At 39.1% G+C, this 24,218-nt stretch overlaps 1 protein-coding gene across 2 annotated transcripts in view; it reads right to left on the bottom strand.

The window, feature by feature from the left end:
- The window catches only part of PPP2R2A (protein phosphatase 2 regulatory subunit Balpha), an 85,120-nt gene extending 63,817 nt beyond the window's left edge, over positions 1 to 21,303 (bottom strand). For both annotated transcript variants that reach the window (XM_068552743.1, XM_068552744.1), the window contains exons 1-2: positions 20,990 to 21,303; positions 19,058 to 19,132 (exon numbers count right to left, since the gene is read on the bottom strand). In XM_068552743.1, coding sequence (XP_068408844.1) covers positions 19,058 to 19,132; positions 20,990 to 20,996 — 82 coding nt within the window. In that variant the 5' untranslated portion in view covers positions 20,997 to 21,303. The remainder of the gene's footprint in view (positions 1 to 19,057; positions 19,133 to 20,989) is intronic.
- Positions 21,304 to 24,218: the final 2,915 nt, after the last annotated feature.

Here is a 24,218-nt window from a genome sequence, read left to right as displayed (position 1 = left end):
AAGGAGTTAAGATTTCACTTCTTAAACTCATCCTTTTCACAGCACTGGGGGACAATCTACTTATAAAAGCAAATTAGCAAAAGCAAGCCTATAAGTATAGTAAGATCTTGGCCTGCGCTAAACTGAACTTGCAAACATGGATTTAACCTAACAATTAGGGATGGCTAAAGTGTAGTACTATGATGCAAGCTGTTCTTTTAACAGCTAGTACAAAGCTTCCCAGGAGGTGTTTATTCATTTATTGAACAAATGTTAACTGATGTGAGAAGAGCACAATGGATCTATTCAGTCTGTCAGAAATGCTGAGTAAAAGAATTAAGAGACTATCCTACCTGTTCCCCTTCCCCTAAAGAAGGCTATCAACTGCCTTGTCGCTCAAAGTGTGGACCGCAGACCACCAGAGCAGCAGCAGCAACATGGCGGTCGCTGGAGCTGGTTAGAAGTGCAAAATCATAGGCTCCACCCGAGACCTACATGCAGAATCATAATCTCCATTTTAACAAGATTCCCAGGAAATTCGTAAGCACGTAAAGCTTGAGAAGTACCTGTACTGGGCTAACACCATCCCTCTGACAACAAAACAGCACACCTCTGAATAAGGAATGGAGGAGAGAAATAGTGTGCTCACTGGTACAATAAAACTTGCTTTCTCTTCAGACGCCTGTAGAATTTTTTACGAGCTAGCCATATATTCGTCAGCCTACTCAAGGTTTGGTAAAGCATTCAGATCATCATACAAACAGCTGAGGAGTGGAGGAAAGAAGAGTGGGAAAATACTTATAATATAAAAGAATAATGTACTTATAATGTTGCCTTAGATTGGGGCGGGGGGTACGCGATAGGGCTTTTTTTAGAGCCTCAGCAATTAGGGGTCAATACCTGTAATGGGATTTTCCTGATATCACATCTTCAGGTGTCCCAAGCTCCACTCTTACCTGCTCAGGGAAAATGAAACTAATGGTGAAGGATGCTTTGGGCTCTACTGCCTGTTCCAAGTTCCCCCTCACTCCCGAATTATATTATTCTTGAGAGAAGATGCAGAGTATACAATCACAGGGAAGAACACAACACTGGAGGAACTTGAGAAAAATGGGAAGATGAGGCAAAAAATTAAAAAAAAAAAAAAAAAAAAAGCTTGAAATTTTGTTGACCCACATTTTTTTAAACATCTTTACTGGAGTATAACTGCTTTACATTGTTAGTTTCTGCTGTATAACAAAGTGAATCAGCTATATGTATACATATATCCCTATATCCCCTCCCTCTTGCATCTCCCTCCCACCCTCCCTGTCCCACCCCTCTAGGTGGTCACAAAGCACCGAGCTGATCTCCCTGTGCTATGCAGCTGCTTCCCACTAGCTATCTATTTTACATTTGGTAGAGTATATATGTCCATGCCACTCTCTCACTTCGTCCCAGCTTACCCTTCCCCCTCCCCGTGTCCTCAAGTCCATTCTCTACGTCTGCGTCTTTATTCCTGCCCTGCCCCTAGGTTCTTCAGAACAATTTTTTTTTTTTTTAGATTCCATATATATGTCTTAGCATATGGTATTTGTTTTTCTCTTTCTGACTTACTTCACTCTGTATGACAGACTCTAGGTCCATCCACCTCACTACAACTAACTCAATTTCACTTCTTTTTATGGCTGAGTAATATTCCATTGTATATATGGGCCACATCTTTATCCATTCATCTGTCGATGGACACTTAGGTTGCTTCTGTGTCCTCGCTATTGGAAATAGTGCTGCAATGAACGTTGTGGTACATGACTCTTTTTGAATTATGGTTTTCTCAGGGTATATGCCCAGTAGTGGGACTGCTGGGTCATATGGTAGTTCTATTTTTAGTTTTTTGAGGAACCTCCATACTGTTCTCCATAGTGGCTGTATCAACTTACATTCCCACCAACAGTGGAAGAGGGTTCCCCTTTCTCCACACCCTCTCCGGGATTTATTGTTTGTAGATTTTTTGATGATGGCCATTCTGACCGGTGTGAGGTGATGATACCTCATTGTAGTTTTGATTTGCATTTCTCTAATGATTAGTGATGTTGAGCATCCTTTCATGTGTTTGTTGGCCATCTGCATATCTTCTTTGGAGAAATGTCTATTTAGGTCTTCTGCCCATTTTTGGATTGGGTTGTTCGTTTTTTTGATATTGAGCTGCCATGAGCTGCTTGTATATTTTGGAGATTAATCCTTTGTCAGTTGCTTCGTTTGCAAATATTTTCTCCCATTCTGAGGGTTGTCTTTTTGTCTTGTTTATGGTTTCCTTTGCTGTGCAAAAGCTTTTAAGTTTCATTAGGTCCCATTTGTTTATTTTTGTTTTTATTTCCACTTCTCTAGGAGGTGGGTCAAAAAGGATCTTGCTGTGATGTATGTCATAGAGTGTTCTGCCTATGTTTTCCTCTAAGAGTTTTATAGTGTCTGATCTTACATTTAGGTCTTTAATCCATTTTGAGTTTATTTTGCCACACATTAATTTTAAATTAGTCAAGTGAATAGGCAAAGTGCCAGAACCCAGCCTGACCCCAATCCTGATGAAATTAATCTTCCCACTTCTGTCTTTGGATTTCCCAAATTCCTAACCCAACCAAACTACAGTTGTATTCATTAATGCAACATACACTTATTCAAGGTGCCTGTAACCTGCCCCAAATCTCAAAACCAACTAGATTTTTTTAAATTGACGGGCTCATATAGGCTTTTATTCTTCTGTTAATTGTTAGTCTGCTAGCATTACGTAACTAAATGACTGCACCTACTAAATTTTCTGAGCACTTATTATGTGTCAAAACTAAGCACGCACATACATTTAATCCTCTGAATAACAAGGCAAGTCTATTAATTACCCCCATTTACAGATAAGAAAACACATAGTAGTTCTCAAATGTTTGTTTCCTTACCCTTTGGCCTTCCTTTGCCTGTCAAAAACACACAAAAATCACTTCTTTTAGAAAGTTTTCCCCATCTACTCTAGACCCAAACTATTTCTTCTTTGTGCTTCCATACAACCTCCCTCAGGTATAATATGATGTGGGGCGGGAGGTGGGGGAGGTGGTGCTCATACATATGAATAAGAAAGACAAGCACCCCCAAAGAACAACAGACAAAGGACAGGGACACAATCTACACACTTAAACACGCGCAAACAAATAAGTGGAAAAGATATTTCTGAATGGTAGTATTGTGCCAGACATTGTCATCAGGTCAGGAAATGGGCACTCCCATTCACTGGTGGAGGAAGGGAAACCCAACACCACCTTTCTACGGCAATTTGGTAATACATACCATTAGCCTTAAAAAAAAGATCACACCTTTTGACTATTATGTTCTACCGCTAGAAATAGACCCTAAAGTTAATGATAAAATTCTCACAAGGATGTTCATCATAATTTATAATAGCAAAAGTCATAAACAAATGAAATGTCCAAATTAAATATACCAGACATCCAATTAAATAACATACAGCCATTTATCTTCTTAAATGTTAACTGGGAAGAAGGCATAATACAAAACTATACGTGTAATGCCAGCTTTGAAAATATACATTCACAGCAGAAAAAGGACTGTACACTGGAAAGCTCTATGCCAAAATGTTAATAGACGTTATTTAAAAATGGTGAGATTATATGTGGTTTTATTTTTTTCACTTACTTATGATGGTTTTGAAGTCAGAAGAAACCAAGGTTCATCCCCTGGCTCCCCCACTTACCAACTGTGTGACCTTGGTCAAGTTACTTTATCTAATCCTTGATTTTCTCATCTATAAAATGAAAGTGGTAAGACCTATCCTCAGAGATTAAATGAGATAATGCATACAAAGTGCTTACACTAATAGGCAATCAGCTAAGTTTTGTGAGCTCTTATTTTTTAAAATATATCAACATTTTATGTTTATATTCAGAAAGTTATTTTTCCTAAAAAAATAAAAATTTATAACATTAGCAAATTACCACATAGCAAGAATTTGATAAAGCTGTATTCTCATCAACTGAGCAGTATACAAATCAGGACATTTTAGCATTTTAAACAATGTTAGCCAAATTCCCAAGAAATTCATCTGAGAATTAGAGATGGTGGATATGTGAACAAAAGGACCTATGTATTTACTGACCAGCCAGAAAGACACAGTAGAAAAAAAAAATTAGGTCCTTGGGATCTAGCCTACTCTATAATAACTACTATAATCTTAATTAAATAATCACCAAAAAGACCAGGTCACTTCAGACTCTACCAGGAACAGTAAGATTCAATTCCAGAAAGCTCAAGATCTACTTTAATAAGGGGTAAGGCACAGACTCCAGGTATCAATGAACACAAACTGTTATTTTTAAAGACTTTGATATCTTAGACATTAATAATTATAAATTTTACTTAGCTTTATTGCACACTAACTGCACACCTAGATGCACATCCCAAACATATACAACCTTCTCAGCAACTCTTCAGGCTGAAGATACAGAAATCACAGACCAGTTAAAAGAAATTGGTAGCTAAGGGGGCCTACAGACCTTTCCTATCATGGATTTCTGGAATGTATTTTCTTACTTTTAAACCTAAAATGATGAACAGGCTCCATTAAGCTAAAAATATGCAAATATGAAATACTTCTGGAATAACATACAAGAAATTTGTGACAGTATCTCCGGGGACACAGAACCTGGGAGAATGGGATAAAAGGGAGACGTGCTTTCTATGTACACCTCTTGTACTGTTTGGCTTTACCATTGTACATGTCTGTGTGTGTGTGTTTATATTAAATTCTGGTTAGTAAAATACAAAAATAATTGCCTTACGTTTGGTTTGTAAAAAAGATATGCAAACTAGATTTGCTTACTACAGTGGAGAAAGTCAGATGTAGATGTGGTCTGTATATGAGAAGTACTACGAAATGAAAAGTTTTTTCTTTTGTAAATGGGAGTTTTTAATTGGCTCTAGAAATTTTTTTAAGAAACGGAATCCTACCTTGTCTCTCCTGTTTATTGTTTAGTTTATTTACTATTATTATTTTTTCAAATTCAGTGTACAAGTCAGCAGTTTTTACAGTATTCACAGAATTTTGCGACCATCACCCCTATCTAGTTCCAGAACATTCTCATCAACCCCTAGAGAAACGCTGTAGCTGTTGGCAGCCACTCCCCTTACTCCCACCCTTCACGAGTCCTAGCAACCACTAATTTACTTTCTGTCTCAATATATTTGCCTATTCTGGACATTTCATATATATGGAACCATGTAGTATGTGGATTCTGTGACTGGTGTCTTCACTTAGCATGTTTTCAAAGTTCACCCACGTTGCAGCATGTATCAGTACTTCATTACTTTCTGTGGCTGTGGAATATTCTACCGTATGGCTACATCACCTTTTCTTTATGCATCACCAGTTGACAGACATTTGGTTTGTTTCTACTTTTGGGCTATTACGAGTAATGTTGCTATAAACATTCATGTTCAAGTTTTTGTGGACACAGGTTTTCAATTCTCTTAGATATATACCTAGGAGTAGAACTGCTGGGTTACAGAGCAAATCGCTGTTTAACTTTTTAAGGAACTGCCAAATTTCAAATGAAGGTTTTGAAACACAGGATACAAAGGAAAGGGACAGAAGGGCTTGTAAGCTACCACAAACATTTGCCTGGAGAAATCTCCAGTTATATTCATTAGTAAATTCAACTCATGACCATCTGAAACCACTGAAAGACATATTTATGTCTTAAAAAGACTTGAGACATGCTTAACAAGTATGTGTTAATAACAGAATGCTCCCAGAGTAGAACTGAGCATTCCCGACTTAAAGGACTATAATTCTAACAGTAAAGGAACTTCCAAATAACTTCAATTAGCTCTCACTTTATTTCCATGAGGCCTCAGGCATCAGTTACATAAATAAAATACAACACTTCAAAGTTATAGTGGGGTTTTCTTTCTAGTTGGTATTGGATATTCTTACCATCATAGCTATAAATAACATATACAAACATCTCCATATGCCTTCAACCTACACCCATGACAACTGTCATCTACTTTCACAGAATAAAGGCCCTCCAACTGATAACAGCTTATTTGCAGTTAACTCTTTCAAAAATGTGGAAAATGCTCATGTTATGAGACCTCAGAATTAACACTACTACTTAATGTTATATACTACTAGTTTCTCTAAAGCATAAATATAGACATCTCATAAAAAAAAAAAAAAAGACTTGAAATATATGTGATTCTTTGAACAACCAAGTATGCGTACTACAACACCATCTCAATATCAAGCAAAGTCAAGTCAACTTGGAAAAGGGGAAATGATTTACTACTCATATCCCAGCATTACCTATAAAAGTTTTACATACGATTAGTCAAGGATCTCCCGGTGACATGAACTGGTTAATACCAAAGGCTACAACGTGTTATGGAGAATGCTTATTGTAATAAAACTGACCTTCCTTAATATACCTAAAGTGATGGACTCATGTCTTCTATTTCTCTCACATTCTCCAAAATACTGGGCACTCAACAAGTACTTGTTGACTTGTAGATGAATACCTAAGGTCTCACCTTAGCACCATTCCCTATGAGAACCCGAGATTTAGATTTAATCAAATAGTATTTTTTTAAAGCTGAACCACATAGAAGCAACGTGGGAGCCTAAAAAGTAGACAGAACAGTTTTACTAACTCATAATCTTAGATTAACATTGCTCAACTTCTTGGAGCTTCAGTGCCCTTGTGTACAAAATGACAATAATGTCTACCTCAAAGGCTATTGTTAAGAAACGCAACCTTGGTCATTCCTTATCTACAATTTCATTATAAAGAAATGCAATGCAGTTATCAAATTTTCCTATTATGGTGAAGACTTTGCCTAATTAAAGTACACACAAAACAACGTACTGTCTTTACTGTTAGTTTTACAGTAATGAAATGTGACTTACAAAATCTATGGGATTTTCTATTTTTAACCAGAAACTGCAAATGAGGTGAAACTTTGGTCAAAAATTTAGATTTTGCCTAATCTTATCCTGAAATAGCCTACAAAATAAAGTAACCCAGTTCTTGTCCTCAAACTGTTAATCTGGGCTAACAGATCTGTATCACAGCAGTACCGATCTGTATTCTTTAAGATCCTCTAATCTGATACTTTCCTGTTCTGCTTAGGGCTCTCCTGTCCACCTCCAATCACTTACAGAAAGTACTTATAGGATGCTCCTCCCCACAGAACCCCAGCTATATATAAAAAGGCTGGAAGTACACAAGAGCTAAGAGGTGGAAACAAACTAAGTGTCTGTCAAAAGATGAATGGAAAAACAAAATGTGGTATATACATAAAATGAAATCAACCTTAAAAAGGACGGAAATCCTGTCACATGCTACAACATGGATGAACCCTGAGGATATGAAATAAGCCAGTCACAAAAAGACAGATACTGTATGATTCCACGTGTATGAGGTATTTGAAGTAGTCAAATTCACAGAAACAGAAAGCACGGTGGTGGATATCAGGGCAGAGGAGAGAATGGGGAGTTGTTGTTTAATGGGTCCAGTATCAGTTTTGCAAGATGAAGTTCTTCTGGAGACCTGTTTCACAATAATGTGAATACAGTTAGCACTACTGAACTGTACACTGAAAAATGGTCAAGATGGTAAACTTTATGTTTTTGTGTTTTTTTACAATGAAAAATACATAAAAACATTAGGGAGCTAAAAAGTACTTCACTTAAAGATGTGGTTCTGCTGCTAGAAAAAAATAAGAAGACTAGGAGCAATCCTTTCCCCACTACCAATTCTTATAACCATTTTTAATGTTGCATCCCTACATAAGGAATCTGACAAGAGTTACTGATTGCCTACAACAGCTTGTTTTCTTGAAATACAGCCTTCCCAATCTATTAGCCAACAGAAAATATTAAAAATTCCTCTTATGCTATCTTAAAAACATATCTACTCCAGGCCCAGAAGACTCTCACCTTGTGGTAAACTGGGAAAGAAAAAAAAAAAAAAAGACATGGGGAAACACCAAAGAGGTTGTTTCCACTTTCATAGGCAGCAAACCTGAAACTACAATGGCAATTTCTAAAAAGTAACATTGTTCCAGATTTTCAAATAATTTAAAAAATGTTCCCACCAATCCCTTTTACCTACTTCGGTTTCTCTCTTAATACAGACCACTGAAGAAGAATTTAGATTCCTTCTGAATGAAGTATAAACAAGCACTTAGATAAAAATCCAATATACTCCTGTAATATTTTTACCCATGGTTAAAGAGACAGCAGTTTTTTAATTAAAAAAAAAAAAAAAATCAAGATGGGAATACACTAAAGCTGTCAGGTCCAGTATCTTAGAAGATTCATCCCTCTAATATTATATCAGTAACAGTAAGTACTAAGAAGATTCCTAAGAAAGAATACCCTTTTAATAGCCTAAAAACTATCGTTACCATATAAAATATCCTTGACTCCTCCAACTTAAGCATATAGGCATATAATCATAGACAAATTTTTAGATTAAAGCAGAGGTTCTTAAACAGGGTCACTGTCCATGAACCCCCTTGAACTGGATAAAAGAGATCATTCAAGGACTTCAGAAAAGAAAATTCCACTTGATATCTGAACATTCAGAGAGAAAGTCAACCTATAGAAACTAAAATTACAAGAGCCTGACCCTTGGTATAGTGGCACACAGAAGCATTCAATAATGAATTGCCAGGAATTCCACATATGCCACAGGCAAAGATCTAGATGACATTTTAATCAGCTACAGCTAACATTAACTAAAAATGTCCATATTAATAAAAAATTAGCTGTTTTTAAAATAAACTCAATGTTTATTTTAATGTTTAAATGTTTAAACATGAATGGAAAATTGGTAAAGCTAGTTTTAAAAGTCCTACATACTTTGACAATTTTTTTAAAAGGGTAGAAAAGTAGCCACAAAAAAAAAAACTGAAAATACTAAGCAATAAATAGTTGATACTGCATTCTTCGAATGGGAAGCTCAGCAACTATTTAAATATAGAATTATGCTGCATTTTAAAGTAGAATTTAAAGAAAAACACTGTTCCTTCTCCTTTCCTCCCTTTAGTGGTTAAGAGTTGAAAATAGTTACCATGCCAATTCTGTGCCTTTCTTACAAGAAAAAAATAACACATCAAACCACTACATGTCGGGTTCAAAACAAAACCCAATGTCAAGGGCACCAACTCATTTCTAATGACAACGCAGCCAACCCAGAAATGGCACTAGACTAGGCTTTAAGGAATTTAGTAATCCTACATTAAGTATTAATGATAGCTGGACCTCAGCAGAGATAGTGAGAAAAACCCTAAAAAACTGAAGGCAGATTTAATTTGGTACCTAAAGAACAGCAAGGGAGTAAGTAGGCTGAAACAATCTGAAGTCATAGGAAAGCTTTAAATACACATGCACAAAAGCAGCACTTATTGATTCTTTCTGATCACTTATAGTTCATGAGATTCTTTTAAAGCAATAGAACAATGAAATTAACAGACTAAGCCCACAGTTGTGAGGTATTTCTGGATGGCAGGATTTCCTTATACTATTAAAATCTGAAGACCCCAAAGATATTTTAAATTTTCAAATACTTACTTACTTAAAAATGTAATAAGCGGGGACTTCCCTGGTGGCACAGTGGTTGAGAAGCCGCCTGCCAATGCAGGGGACAAGGGTTCGATCCCTGGTTCGGGAGGATCCCACATGCCCCAGAGCAACTAAGCCCGTGCGCCACAACTACTGAAGCCTGGGCGCCCTAGAGCCCGCGTGCCGCCAACTACTGAAGCCTGCATGCCTAGAGCCCGTGCTCCGCAACAAGAGAAGCCACTGCAGTGAGAAGCCCATGCACCACAACGAAGAGTAGCCCCCGCTCGCCGCAACTAGAGAAAAGCCCACGTGCAGCAACGAAGACCCAGTGCAGCCAAAAAACAAGAATGTCATAAGCAGCCCTACACATTAACAAAAAAGTTATAAAAAGAAAAAAAAGAGACTATTGCCCCCCCCAAAAAAAAATTAGTGAGAAGAATGGCATTGTTTTACATTGCTGCAAATCTTTTTAATGTCTGACTTAACAGAAAATGCTGAGATCCTCTTCATCACTTCTGCATTCAACATACTACACTATGCTGTGTAGGTTAAATATATGAAGAAATCCAGTCTTACTCAGGTATGTAGTTGGGAAGGGAGGAATAGTTTCCTTTTTTTTTTTTTAAATAGATGTTGCCTTTTATTTTTTTTAAGCTTTATTTATTACTTATTTAATTTTATTTATTTTTGGCTGTGTTGGGGCTTAGTTGCAGCATGAGGGATCTTCTGTTGCAGCACACGGCCTTCTCTCTAGTTGTGGCGTGCGGGTTTTCTCTTCTCTAGTTGTGGCGCACAGGCACCAGGGTGCGTGGGCTCTGTAGTTTGCAGCTCACAGACTCTAGTTGAGGCTCGCTAGCTCAGTAGTTCCGGCGCAAGGGCTTAGTTGCCCTGAGGCATGTGGGATCTTAGTTCCCTGACCAGGGATCAACCTGTGTCCCCTGCATTGTAAGGCAGATTCTTTACCACTGGACCACCAGGGAAGTCCTGGGAGGAATAGTTTAATAGGCTTTTCAGGTAGTTACGGCTATCTCTTTGATACTACAGCAAAACTCAACACGTGATAGTTTCTTAAAGGTTTGTGGAGTCTGAAACCATATCAGTTGTCTGTTATATTAGAATCCAATGCTCTATCTTGCACTTTTACTTATGCATAACTTTTTAACATCACAAGCATTGGCCATTCAGTTATGCAGATTTTCCAAATGTTGATACATTTCATTACACAGTATTAAAAATCACAATCATTAATATTACTACTGATCTCATCTAAAATATCTGTAAGTATTCAGAAGTTATCAAGCTCAGGAGGTACACGTTTTCCAAAACTTTGAGTTTTGCTTGAAAGCTCAGATTTTATCATGGGCAACAAATACTGTCCACTGAGGTAACAGATTCACCGTTCACTTGAGAAAATGTCTGCCAAATATACAAGTCTGAGTAGTTTGTCAGAAGCTCTTTCTAGTAAAAATAATGTTCCATGAAAAGAGCAACTACTTCAGCTTGAAACAAGTAATTGCACCCATGCTTTTCCTTCAACCACTGTACTCTGTCTAGTCTATAACATAAGTGCTTTAAGTGTACTTTCCATTCTGTCACACAGAATGTTCAACACACATGTACTCAAGAGTCAAGACTTTCAATAGCAGAGACTGGACAAAATTAATTTTTACTGTTTCATCAAAGACACTACATAAAACTGGCATTTTAAAACTGCTGGTACATGGCAATGAAGATTACCATGACTATTGGTACCATTTGGTGCCAAGGCCTTGATACACGCTAAGATGCCAGCAGATTTACCAACCCTTGCTTTTGTACCATTGGTGCAAATGTCAACACAGTGAAAAAGGCAAATATTATTTTAGTATTATTATGAAAACAGTTTCAACTTCAGAGACCTTCTGATACAGTTGAGGGGTTGCCAGACCACATGACAAAATGGAATAAATGATCGCTGTTTTGACAGTGGTTACAGACCCCCTGTGACCAGAAAAATGCACCTATGTACAAGCACACACATTACAACTTTACATACAACTTCAGAAGGTTCAAAAATCCCTTATCGAATGTCCTAGCTTAAGAATTCCATTAGCAGAAGATTCAGTAAACCTCCAAGTTGGATTTAATTACTTCAAAACAATAATCTACTCGGCATTACAAATAAACTCTAAACAAGTCACATTCCAACAACCTCAAACACCTTCACCTAAACTAAAAGAAGTAGCTCAAGTTTTTAAATAAATAAAATTACATTAGGGAAATGTAAAGGTTTGAGTTAAGAATCCCAGCTCTACCACCTGCTCAAGGATACAGTTAGTAAACTAGCCTTCCTAGCCGAGTTTCCTGTCTCTATGGAAAAACAACAGCATCTATTTATTTCAAAGATTAATAAATTAATATCGATAAAGCACCTAAAACAGTACCTGGCACATAATTGAGAAATCTAATTTATATATTACCAGACTTTACTTCTCTTTCCTTCTACTAAGGAAGCAACTTGCAGACCTTTGATTACTCAATTTTAATTTCCACTATCACCTACGGGAAAAGAGATTGTAATTGAGAATATTAGCTAAAACATCTATCTCCAACCCTTTAATTTTCCTATTTAACAGCATAAGAAGCTTAAAATAAAGTTTACCTTTCTTCCTGCAACTCAACTAGGCAAATATAGATGTATAAATATGTAATATATGGTAATCTTTTTACTGATTTAATAAAATTAATTCTTTGCTTCAGTCTCTCATCATTCTGCTTATTCCACAATTTTCAAAAATTTTAAAATATAGTTCACTAAAAGAGAGTACTAAAAACTACCTAAGTGTAATTTTTGGTTTATTTTAGTAACCTGAGACAAAATGCCATTATCTCTTGTAATTTTTTTTTTTTTTTTTTTTTTTTTTTTACCAATAAAGGGGTAAGAAAAAAATTTTAGCATCTTAAAAGAAAACAAGGATACTGCCTAATACTAGATAAATATGATCATTCATGTTATTTAATGGGTGAAGTTACACTACACTACTTTAAGTGATGGTACTGCATTAGTACCAGACTTCTGTCAGCAGTAATGCTAGTGCTGAGAGAAAGAAGTGTGACATGTGAAACAAGGTAAGAATGTTAACTAAGACCTTTGCTATGAGTCATTACATTTTGGAATACAGCTGATGTGCCAATATTCTGAAATTTGCAAAAAATGGGGTTCTACTATTTTCTTCTACTAATTGACCCTAGTGCCTAAATCTAACATGCATACTACTCTAAGAAACACAGAACACAAATGATCTTAAAATCTATTTATATTGTAGCATAAAACATACTGAATGGATTTAAAACCCTCAAATTTTGTGTGATACCCCAAGATTATTTGCCTCTCAAATTTTATTTATGTCCTTATGTGGGGAGTATTTAGACTCTCCCAATGAAAGTTTTTTTTTTCCAAGAAGCAGTCCACAAGTCTAAGTCCAAAAATAAACAGGAAGCAGTGTTGAAAAGATGCAATACATTTGGATCCAAGTTTCACTGACTTCATGTAATAAAATCATACCCTAAAATAATATCCTATGAAAGAAAGTTTAAGAATGTCAAATATGGAGATGAAGAAAATTATACTTACATTTATTAATGAAAATAATAAAAATTTATTATTTAATACTTAATATTAAATAGTGAAAATTTGCATTAAAATAATTAAAATAACCATATTGGTTAATTTTTCCTTATCTTTCACCCAAAATTACACACTTCAGATTATCCACGTGTATTTGAATTTTTAATAATTTTATTTTCACAAGTAAAATTTGAACAAATTAACAAATTATCAGAATTGCTACTGCAAAAAATCATGAGGAAATATTCCTTACTGTTTCACATTAAAATGATGAACTTGGTTTTCTAGTTTGTTGAATCTAGATTTTAAAAACAAAACCAATAATATCTCTATTAGTAAATAACAAACAACTGGGAAGGAGTCAAGTCATGCAAGTCATAAATGGGACAGCACTGGCCACATGTTGATGTTGGGTGATGGGAATTCATTATACTATTTCATCTTCTTCCTGTAATGTTCAAAATCTCCATAATGAAGTTTTAAAAAAAAATTCCAAAAGAACTAGGCAAATTAAAAAACAGGCAGTTATTAGCTTCAGGGAAAATGAAGGGATGCACAAGAAATGAGCAACGCTACAGTGCAGCACCGGCTCAGCAGGGAACATCTGCATCCCCGTAACAATGTAAGCACTGACTTCTAATTTAACCACAACATATGATGTAACGCTGGGGCAAAGGGACAAAAACGTCAACAGCTTAATCTTCATCTACCATGGAAGGAAGTCAATTGAAAATGTCTAAAATTGAAAGAAATAGAAATATCATTTTATTCACAAAAAATGTAATTAAGCCCAAGGAAATACAGCTAGAAGAAGGGTTCAATATAATTGCCTTTAGGAGAAGGGCTACGGAGGATTAGGGAGTGAGTGTGGAAGGGACTGCCATTTTTCATTCTAAACCCTTTAGTACAGTATGGGATTTTTTAAAAACCTTTTTCATTGTGAAGTCTAACAAATATAGAAAATCAAAATCAAAACAACAATCTTCAGGTTAACCAGTTATTACAAACATCTGTACAACCACCATCCAGGTCAATTTGCCATCCCATGAGCCTTCCCAGAACCCCTGGCAATCACAACTGCCTATCACTGCTTAAAGATAACCACTATCCTGGCTTTTACAGTTAATTACTTTGTAGCTATTCTTTATAGAGTTTTACCAGCTTCATATGTGTCTCTAAATCTATGGTTTAATTCTAAATGTTTTTGAACTTTATATCTGTGGAATCAAAGAATATGTATAAAACATACACATACCATTTTCCTCACTTTGGCTGATGAGAAGTTTTTTAGTAGCCTTTAAAGACAATTGCCCAGTTTCCTCATTCTCCTACTCTCCCTTACTCATCATAAATATTCAAGTAATAACAATAGCTAAACCCTAATTATGTGCTGGGTTTCTGTTTTAGGAATATTAACTCATTTAATCATCAAAACAACATCCTAAGACAAGTTTTACTGTCATCCTCATTTTACAGAGGTGGAAAACAGGCACAAAGAGGTTGAGTTAACTTGCCCAAGATCACACAGCTAGTAGGTGACTGGGCAGGATTCAAATCATGGACTTTGTGCTCTGACCTACCTTCTCATGGGAGAATAGCTATCAATAAAGGAAAAACTAAAAGTTCAGGATATGATAAAATGTTATTACTGTTACTATGAAGGTTAAAATAAAAACTACACGAGAATGATTTTAGTGCCTCATCCTTCTCCCAAACAATTAGCTACATCAAAGGTAAACTACTTAAAGTGCCTGAAGAGCCGTGTGCGTAGAATAAGTACCCCAACACAGGCTGTAACTGTCCTGAAGGGCTTACCTGGGCCAAAATACAATGAGAGTATCTGATCAAATGTCAAAATTCTGTCTTAGTTCTGTAATGTTATTTAAGGAAAAATTCTGAGCCTTGAGTAACTAAGTCCACTGTCTTATTTTTAAATTAAGGCCCCCAGAGAGTCTAACATCTCAAACAATTTAACTTACCAGTGGTAATAATGTGGGGCTGTCTCTTTTCTAAGACATCTTTGAGAGTTAACAAGATTAAGAGTACAAGAACAACCGAAATCACCTAATCCAGTTCTGTTTTCTTAAGGCTAAGTATATTGGAACTCAGAGGAGTACTTACCCAAAGTGACATATACTAGTCTGTCACTAGGATAGAAACCCAAGGTCTCCTCGCTTCTTTCTACTACACGGCTATATACCATCAGTCCACTTACAAAGCTGCTAGGTAAATAAATTCATGATTGCCAAGTGTGTCTCAGTCATGCTACCTTTCACCCATACTTGTCCCCCTTCATAACCTCATTATAGTAAATTTTCTTCCTCCATTCAATAAATACTGGACACTTACTGTGTTCCAGGCTTTCTTCTAAGCATAGCAGTTTATATACAGAATGTCCCACATACAGCTCACAGTACAACAGCAGAGGTTTGGGGTACTAATATTATAAATACAAAGTGCTACAAAGGAAGATTCTTAAAATACTTCCGAAAAAGGGAGATGAGTAAAAGGGTTACAGGCGTGACCTGAAGGATAAATATGATTGTGATAAGAGAACTGTGGCAGGAGTATCAGGCATTCCAAGGTAGGAACAGCAAAAAAAAAAACAAAAAAACCCCCACGAAGTCCCCAAAGTAAGAGTGTACAGGACTTGTTTGAAGAAGAGTATCCATTTAGCTGGATCGTAAACCACACTAGCAAATAAACTTAGAGAAGTAGGGGCCATACCAGTGAGAAGTCTCACATTCTAGGCTAATATATCTGAATGTAATTCATAAGCCTGTGGATACAGTGACCACTAAAGATTTCTGAGGAAAATAAAACTGGGACGGCATTTAAGATAAACTTAGAAGCAAAACATGACAAGAAGCAGGGAATCATTTAGGAAGTTAGAGCAATCCTGATGAGAGATACTGAGAACCTTAACCAAGGTAAAAGTGGATATGGAAAGAAGATTAAAGCATTACAGAAGTAAAAAGAGTATGCCATGACAGCTGAATACATGTAGGAGGGGAAAGACAATTTGGAGCCTTTGATGGAAAAGAACTTAGGATGTACTGTTAACAGAAAACAGGCAAGCTAAACTAAAGGTTGAGCCAGATGTAACCCATTTAGAGACTATACTCTAAACCAAGGGGGAAATGTATTAATCTTACTTTACTTCAGAAAAGTAAACCTTCTCTTAGTAAAATAAACATAATAGACTATGATGTGCAAACTACCGTATGCAAAAAACCCAAATTAAAGCTGCATAATTTGAAAACTGGGTGCTTTTTATACTTATTGCATTTGTATAGACATAGGTACTAGAATAAATCATGTTTTTATTAAAATATACATACCAAGCTTCAGCATAAGATACTAGGAATGTACTGTATAAGTAATATTTAACAACCACAGATGAAAATTATTTAATGAATCAGTAGCAAAATGCAGTTACTAAGTATTAGCAGAAGAAAACTACCACTGATCCATCATACATGTCACAAACTATCGTTTGGTTCAGTTCGTTAAGTTTGGAATCATCAATTTCTTCTGATTAAATAAAATGCATGTGGTCTTTGCCCGTTTAACAGTGAACTACGCGCAGGGTTTGTATTCTAGACACCTTGGAGCCCTAGTGCTCAGCATTTAGGAGGCCCCTAGAAGATCTTTGATAAAGGGAATAAATGGACATCAACAAAGGAATGTTTTTCAAGTATACAGCACTTTCATAACTTGGCGGGATTACACAACAGCACAGAACTAATGATCCAATATCTGAGTGCCTACTGTTCGATAGGTAATGGAATTACAAAATGAGTAACACATGACTCCTCCCTTGAACTTAGGATTTATTTCTCTGAACAAGCCAAACACCACAGGCTTCATCAGAAGACCCTGATTTACACTATTTGTATGACCATCAGTGAGTCTCAACTTCTTTAAGCTTCCAGTTTCTCATCTGAAAAACAGATGAGGATTCAATAGAAAGAAATGTGAGAGTGCTCTGTATCAGAAGTACAATGTATGCTAGTTGGCTCCCCACGCAACTCAGCAAACTGATCAGGTACTTAATTAAGAATGACATTGAGGACTTCCCTGGTGGCGCAGTGGTGAAGAATCCGCCTGCCAATGCAGGAGACACGGGTTCGAGCCCTGGTCCTCGAACCCTGGTCCGGCAAGACCCCACATGCTGCGGTGCAACAGAGCCCGTGCGCCACAACTACTGAGCCTGCGCTCTAGAGCCCGCGAGCCAAAACTACTGAAGCCCTCGTGCCTAGAGCCTATGCTCTGCAACAAGAAAAGCCACCGCAATGGGAAGCCCGCGCACCGCAATGGGAAGCCCGCGCACCGCAACGAAGAGTAGCCCCTACTCGCCACAACTAGAGAAAACCCGTGCGCAGCAATGAAGACCCAACGCAGACAAAAATTTTAAAATATAAATAAATTTAAAAATTAAAAATAAAAACAAAAACGAACAACACTGACACAAGCAAATCCAAGCATTCAACTGGCTCAACACAAGGCCATCATCCTACCGTCACCTGGAAAAACCCTCAAAACAAACAGTACACTGACAGTAGGTCAGAAATAGGATCTTATTATGAGGACAACACACTGTAGAGACAGATAATTTATAAATTTTCACTAGACGAATTTTTGAAAATTAAAAGTACATATTTAATTTATCTGAGTATTAGAAAATTCCTACTGTAATTCAAATACAATACTATTAAAATTCAAACTTTAATATTTCTGAACAATGAAATAATAAAACTCCTTTATAGAAAATAACATCTCCTCCATCTCAAGACTTCCTCCATCTAAGACCATCTCAAATGAATGCAAAATCCTAAAGTTTCAAAACTTTAGAATTTTGAAATACACTAATAAACAAATCTGGTGGAAAACTAAAGCCCTTCCACTGATCAAATCGAGCTTCAAAATACACAACAATAAGCTCTCCAGAAGACATGCTATATATCTATAACACCGTTATTTTCTTAGCCACCTAAGTTAATCTTTACAAGACAATTAAATGCATCATTTGAGCCAGCATTTCTTCACAGAATATGCCAATCAACACCACACTCTCATACTAGGCAAGTGCAAAAAAAACTAAAAATCTCCCCTAAAAATGGAAGATGCTATCAAGAATATTTCTGAGCTAAATACTGATGGCACCTATTTCAACTAAATTTTCTAAAAACAGTGTACAACCATGAAAATGCATCACCATTTATTTGTACGTGAAATTTACACAGCAAGGACACCTTTACCGCATGGACCTCAGATTTTTCTTGTGACGGTTTTATATATATCATCATCTAGTGCTCCTTATTTTATTCAGGAAAAAATAACAAAGAAACACGGCATCGGGCTTCCCTGGTGGCGCAGTGGTTGAGAATCTGCCTGCCAATGCGGGGGACATGGGTTCGAGCCCTGGTCTGGGAAGATCCCACATGCCACGGAGCAGCTGGGCCCGTGAGCCACAATTACTGAGCCTGCACGTCTGGAGCCTGTGCTCTGCAACAAGAGAGGCCGCGATAATGAGAGGCCCGTGCACCGCAATGAAGAGTGGCCCCTGCTTGCCACAACTAGAGAAAGCCCTTGCACAGAAATGAAGACCCAACACAACCATAAATAATAAATAAATAAAAATTCAAAAAAAAAAAAAAAAACAAAAAAACACGGCATCAGTAATAAAAGATTTAAGACTATCTTCCAGAAAGCTGACTTTTAAAACTGTTCTTTCCCTGCTTGGACAACAAACATAGAACGGTCTTAAACTAGAACAGACTCAGCTGAAAGGAAATCCTTCAGCAACAGAGATTTTGAAAAGATTCTATATCCAAATTCTGCATTATTAAATGCTTTCTTACCTTCTGCTACATCATCATCTACTGCTCCTTTCACCTGAGAAAAACACCACTGAATATCATTCCCTCCTCCAGCTCCTGGAAAAAGAAAACATACCAATTAAAACTGAGTCCTACTCATGTTTACTCTCATAAACACAGAGATGGCATCCATAGTTGGCATGATACTAACAGCCTGGTACTGCCCACACATACAACCACCACCCCACAGCACTAACTTGGAAAAAGGTTAGTCCCCAGTAGTTGGTATTGCATTAGAAAAGAGAGAGAGATTCCAGGTCTGAAATATTTAAAGGCCATGTACTATCGTTACCATTGTACATCAGTTCAAAAGTTCCCTTCCATTTTCCCTTCCCCTCAAACCCAGTAAAAGCCTTACTTCAAGCAAGACCTACCAGAAAGAAGTAAATACCGAAAGTTAAAGAGTTTTCCTTTAAGGCTACAAAAGGCTGCAGGAGAGTTAATAAGGTTAAGCTACCATAAAACACGGAACGAAGAGACAACTTCAGGAACATTACTGCCTGGGTGAGGAGCGATGATTCATATGAACCCTATCACCACAGCGCACATACAGCAAACACAACCTCACCACCCATTTCTTTGCAGTTCATTACCAGCAAATCACTGGCTCCAGAGAGGAAAAGAAACTGAATTGAATGTTGGTGAAGAGATTGCCAAAAAGAAGCTTGGTTTGCCTCCCTTCACCTAATCCCTCAGAACCCAAAGGACCTGGCAAAGAATTAATTCCGCTCATTTGTCACCATCTTGTGCAGAACAATTTTAATTTCACTTAATCATTCAACAAGGCCAAGAAGCAACTTACGCATAGCAAACCCTAAGTCAATCCAATATGTTAACTTTTTTACAGGTTTAACTATCTATCTAAATATTGATAAACGCACGGAAAACTGGTTTAGTCCCTGAATGTTTCCATTTCACTGCCAAGCAGGGAGGGGGAAATGTCCTGGATCTATGGAGAAAGAAACTGAATCTAGATCTAGGACTGATTCTACTAGATGAAGGAAGATATTCAGCAACACCAAAATGTACAAAAATAATCCTCGAAGCAATTACCTTTCTCTTCCTTCACCTCCATTCCTTGCTAAATATTCCAACCTGGTTTTCTCTCTGCATCTCCCCCCCTCCGCCCCAAGCTTTTACCTAAATCTCTCTTCTCTTGGCTATTTATATCTCTGAGCTCCACAACTATTTTAACTAACTCCATGAAACCCTTTTGGGAAAAGGACATCTGCACAAAAGCTAACATGCAAAACGGAAAGTTTAAATTACATTTTTCACGCAACTCGCTGTATTAGAGGCCTTGCACTCTTTGGACCTAAAGGGTAAAAAAAAAAACGAAAGGGAGATGGTTCCAGACAAAAAAAAAAAAAAATTCAGGCTTACAGTCTCAAAAATATACGTACCCACAGTGGAAAGAAATACACGTTATGTCCCCATTGTATTTTAACTTATAAAGCACTCTTCCTTCTCAGTGCAAAATATGTTTATTTGTAGGAACACCCAAGAAGGCTTGCAGCAGGGAGAAACACAGGAATTAAAGGCAGGAAGAGCCGCAAAAAAGCCCCCAGAGGGGGGCGGGGGCGGAGGTTCCAGCGGGCTCCCAAGCGCAGGGACGAATCGGCACTCGCCCCTACCCCGCCCCACCCACGCCTTACCCCTCGGCTCGCCGGCACACACCCCACCCCCACCCATGCCCAGGCTCCAGCCCTCCTGTTCAAAGCCATTTCGATACCACAGCGACCACTCGCCTCCCCAGAACCCACCCCACCCCCACCCCAGCCCACTTCACCAATTCCCTGAAATCCCAGGGGTGCCCCGTGGCTCTCCGAGAGGCGCAAGCAGTCGCTAGGGGGTGATGGAGGGAGGAGGAAGGAAGCGGTGCCGTGTCAGTGGAGAGGGTGATTTCTCCTTTACCTGCCATGTTGCGCTGCAAATGGTGACCCTGCTGGGTTCCTCGGGGTCTCCGCTTCCTGAACTCACCCCCCTCACCTGGGGATGGGGGGGTAGAGAGGGCGGATGGAGGCGGATGGCACCTGTGGGGGGAGGGGGCGGGGGTCGGGGGAGAAGGAAGGAGGGGCTGGCAAACCAGCCGGCGGGATGGTGGATTTCACTCTTGGTCTTCCTCACTCTTGCTCTTTCTCCAGCGGCGGCGGCGGCGGCGGCTACGACAGCGACGGCGGCGGCGGCAGCGGCACGGCAGGCGACTCCACTTTCAAAATGGCGCCGGCTGGCCTGGCCAGTGACGTCACCAGGAGGGCGGAGCCGCAGGCCTGGGCCGGAGGGGCGGGGCGGGGCGGGGGCTGGAGCGGGGAGCGGAGGGGGAGGGGAGGGGGAGCGGCCCGGCGGGCTCCTGGCCCCGCCCCTTCCCGCCTCGCCCCGCCTGCTGCGTCCCCTCCGGCCTGGCCCGCGCGCTCCCTGTCTCTGGCGGTTCCCCCCTATGCCCGCCCTGCCAGTCCCAGTCCGAGGTCCTGCTGCGCATCGGTGCCCACACCATCGCGCCAGTGCCTGGACTCTGGGGCCGGCTCAGTGGTCCAGTTAACGTGGTCGCTCGTAGAGATTGGTGGGGTCCTGTGTCTTTGCAGAGAATACCCGTACTGTATTGCTACTTAAAATAATGACACTGCGGGGCAGCCCCGCGGCCAGTGAAATACAGGGACGGTAGCGCTGACTCGTTGCTCAGCCAAGGTGAAAGTTCGCGGATCTGAGGAGGACGTAGCTGGGCTGGTGCCATCTGGGTGAATTAAATTACCTTCTCATGGGCCCTGGAACTGAGGCGAGAGCCCTTGGCAAAGGAAGGCAGTTAAGAGTAGTTTCAAAAAAGAAAACTCAGTTTGCTAGCAGCAGAATATGCCCGAAAGGGTGGCCCAGGTCTGTCCGGCCAAAAGTGGAGAAATAGTAGTTGAGAGCTGGGCTCTGAAGCCAGGATGCCAAATGCTGACTCCACGCACGAGATGAGGGTAACAATCCTACCTTATAGAATTGTTTCAAAGATTAAATGACTTAATTTGAGTACATGATAAACGTTAGCTGCAGTTATTATTAGATTTGTATTGAAAGCATCTTCAGTGGAGTTAAAGGGTATAAGGAAAAAAATAAACTGGAAACACCAGTCATCAGTCAAGAGGGGATGTGTACTTCTTTCAAAGATGCACTAAAGGGCCTCCCTGGTGGCGCAGTGGTTGAGAATCTGCCTGCCAATGCAGGGGACACGGGTTCGAGCCCTGGTCTGGGAAGATCCCACATGCTGCGGAGCCACAATTGCTGAGCCTGCGCGTCTGGAGCCTGCGCTCCGCAACAAGAGAGGCCGCGATAGTGAGAGGCCCGCGCACCGCGATGAAGAGTGGCCCCCCACTTGCCGCAACCAGAGAAAGTCCTGGCACAGAAACGAAGACCCAACACAGACATAAATAAATAAATAAAATTAAAAAAAAAAAGACGCACTAAAGATGCAGTCACTATATACTGTACACTTTACATATCTCACTTAATCTCCACAATACTCCTGTAAGATAGAGAACCACAGTTTCCACGTGAAAACATCCAGGATTTAACCTTCAGGCAGAAAGGAGTGATAAGGCATTCAGAGACCAAGGAGAAGTTTACGATTATTTACACTTCCTCTCCATTATCTCCACTTTCTGCCTTATTCTTGATCTGCGGAGCAGTTCGGTTTCAAAATTCCTCCACGTGGAACAGCTGCACCGTTGTATTATTATTTCCTCCGTTTCTACGTTAATATTTTTCATCTAAACAATGAACAAAGCAAAACTAAAAATCCACCCTGTATCTGTCATCTTTCAGCTACCTGAAAGATACACAACTTTAATGCAATGTGTGCTGTACTGACTTCTATTTTGGTTGATTTCGTAAATGTATTTCTCTGGATATGCCTTTACTCTTTGTTTTCCTTTTCATGTTCTCTGCCCTTGTTCGATAGCTCAATCCTATACTCTCTAAAAAACCTTAACCAGAAAACAGAGAGAATAGATCATTAAACTAGAGGACTGGCACCCCTATACACAAGTCGTTTTTCTTTTTTTATGCTTCAGTTTTTGCCATGTGTTAAGATTTGTGTCTTCACACCTCCTGAAAAATAATTTCGTCTACATAAATGATTTGTTCTTCTTAGGCACCAAAGAGCTTGCCTAGAAATTGGGATAATTTTAACAAAAGTTCATATAGCACTGACTATGTGCTGTGTGCTGTTCTAAGAACATTACATAGAGTCTTGAAAGTACTACATGTCTGTGGAAGCTGAGAAGAGCCTAATAAGCAAGGATCAGTGCCCCCTGGAGCCCTGGTATGAGTGACCTGGCTCTTTTTGACCCTGGGCAGTCATTTCGGTGGACCACAAACTCCCTCCCTTTCCTTTGAATGGCAGTTAGGAAGAGAGGCCAGAAGACCCATTAGCCCAAAGACAAGAGTTGCTCTTGTTCATCTCCCTGTCCTTATCTTACATTCTATCTTCCATCCTCTGCACTACGGTTCTGTCCCCGCTACTTCACAGAAACAGTTTCTGTCAGGGTCATTAACGATCTTCAAGTTACCAAATGCAATGGTCACTTCTTTGGTTTTCTCTTTCTCTACTTCCCCAAAGCATTTGAAACTGCTGATCACCCCATGCTTAATGAGACCCTTTTTTTCCTTGACACATTATTGGTTCCCCCCAAACTTTCTAGGCACCCCTTTCAGCTTCCTTTGCTGGCTCCTCCTCCCAGACCACCCTCTAAATATTAAGGCAATCTGTCTCTCTGGGTCTTCTTCTCTAACTTCACACTCTTCTGGGCAACTTCATTCAGTATTTACAGGTATTTACAAGTGTAAGTACCATGTATTTACCAGTGACTGCCAAATCTAGATCTCCAGCTCTGTTCTTGCCTTGGAACTGCAGACACACACCTCTACTTGCCTACGTGACATTTCTACAGATGTCCAATAAACATTTCAAACAAGGGACTTCCCTGGTGGCGCAGTGGTTAAGAATCCGCCTGCCAATGCAGGGGATTAGGGTTCAAGCCCTGGTCCGGGAGGATCCCATGTGCTGCAGAGCAACTAAGCCCGTGTGCCACAACTGAGCCTGTGCTCTAGAGACCATGAGCCACAACTACTGAAGCCCGCGCACCTAGAGCCCGTACTCAGCAGC

This window comes from Eschrichtius robustus, chromosome 10 (assembly GCF_028021215.1).
Source record: "Eschrichtius robustus isolate mEscRob2 chromosome 10, mEscRob2.pri, whole genome shotgun sequence".
NCBI classification, from domain to species: domain Eukaryota; kingdom Metazoa; phylum Chordata; class Mammalia; order Artiodactyla; family Eschrichtiidae; genus Eschrichtius; species Eschrichtius robustus.
Note: the sequence above shows the minus strand (reverse complement) of the source record. Positions and strands in the feature narration are given on the sequence as shown.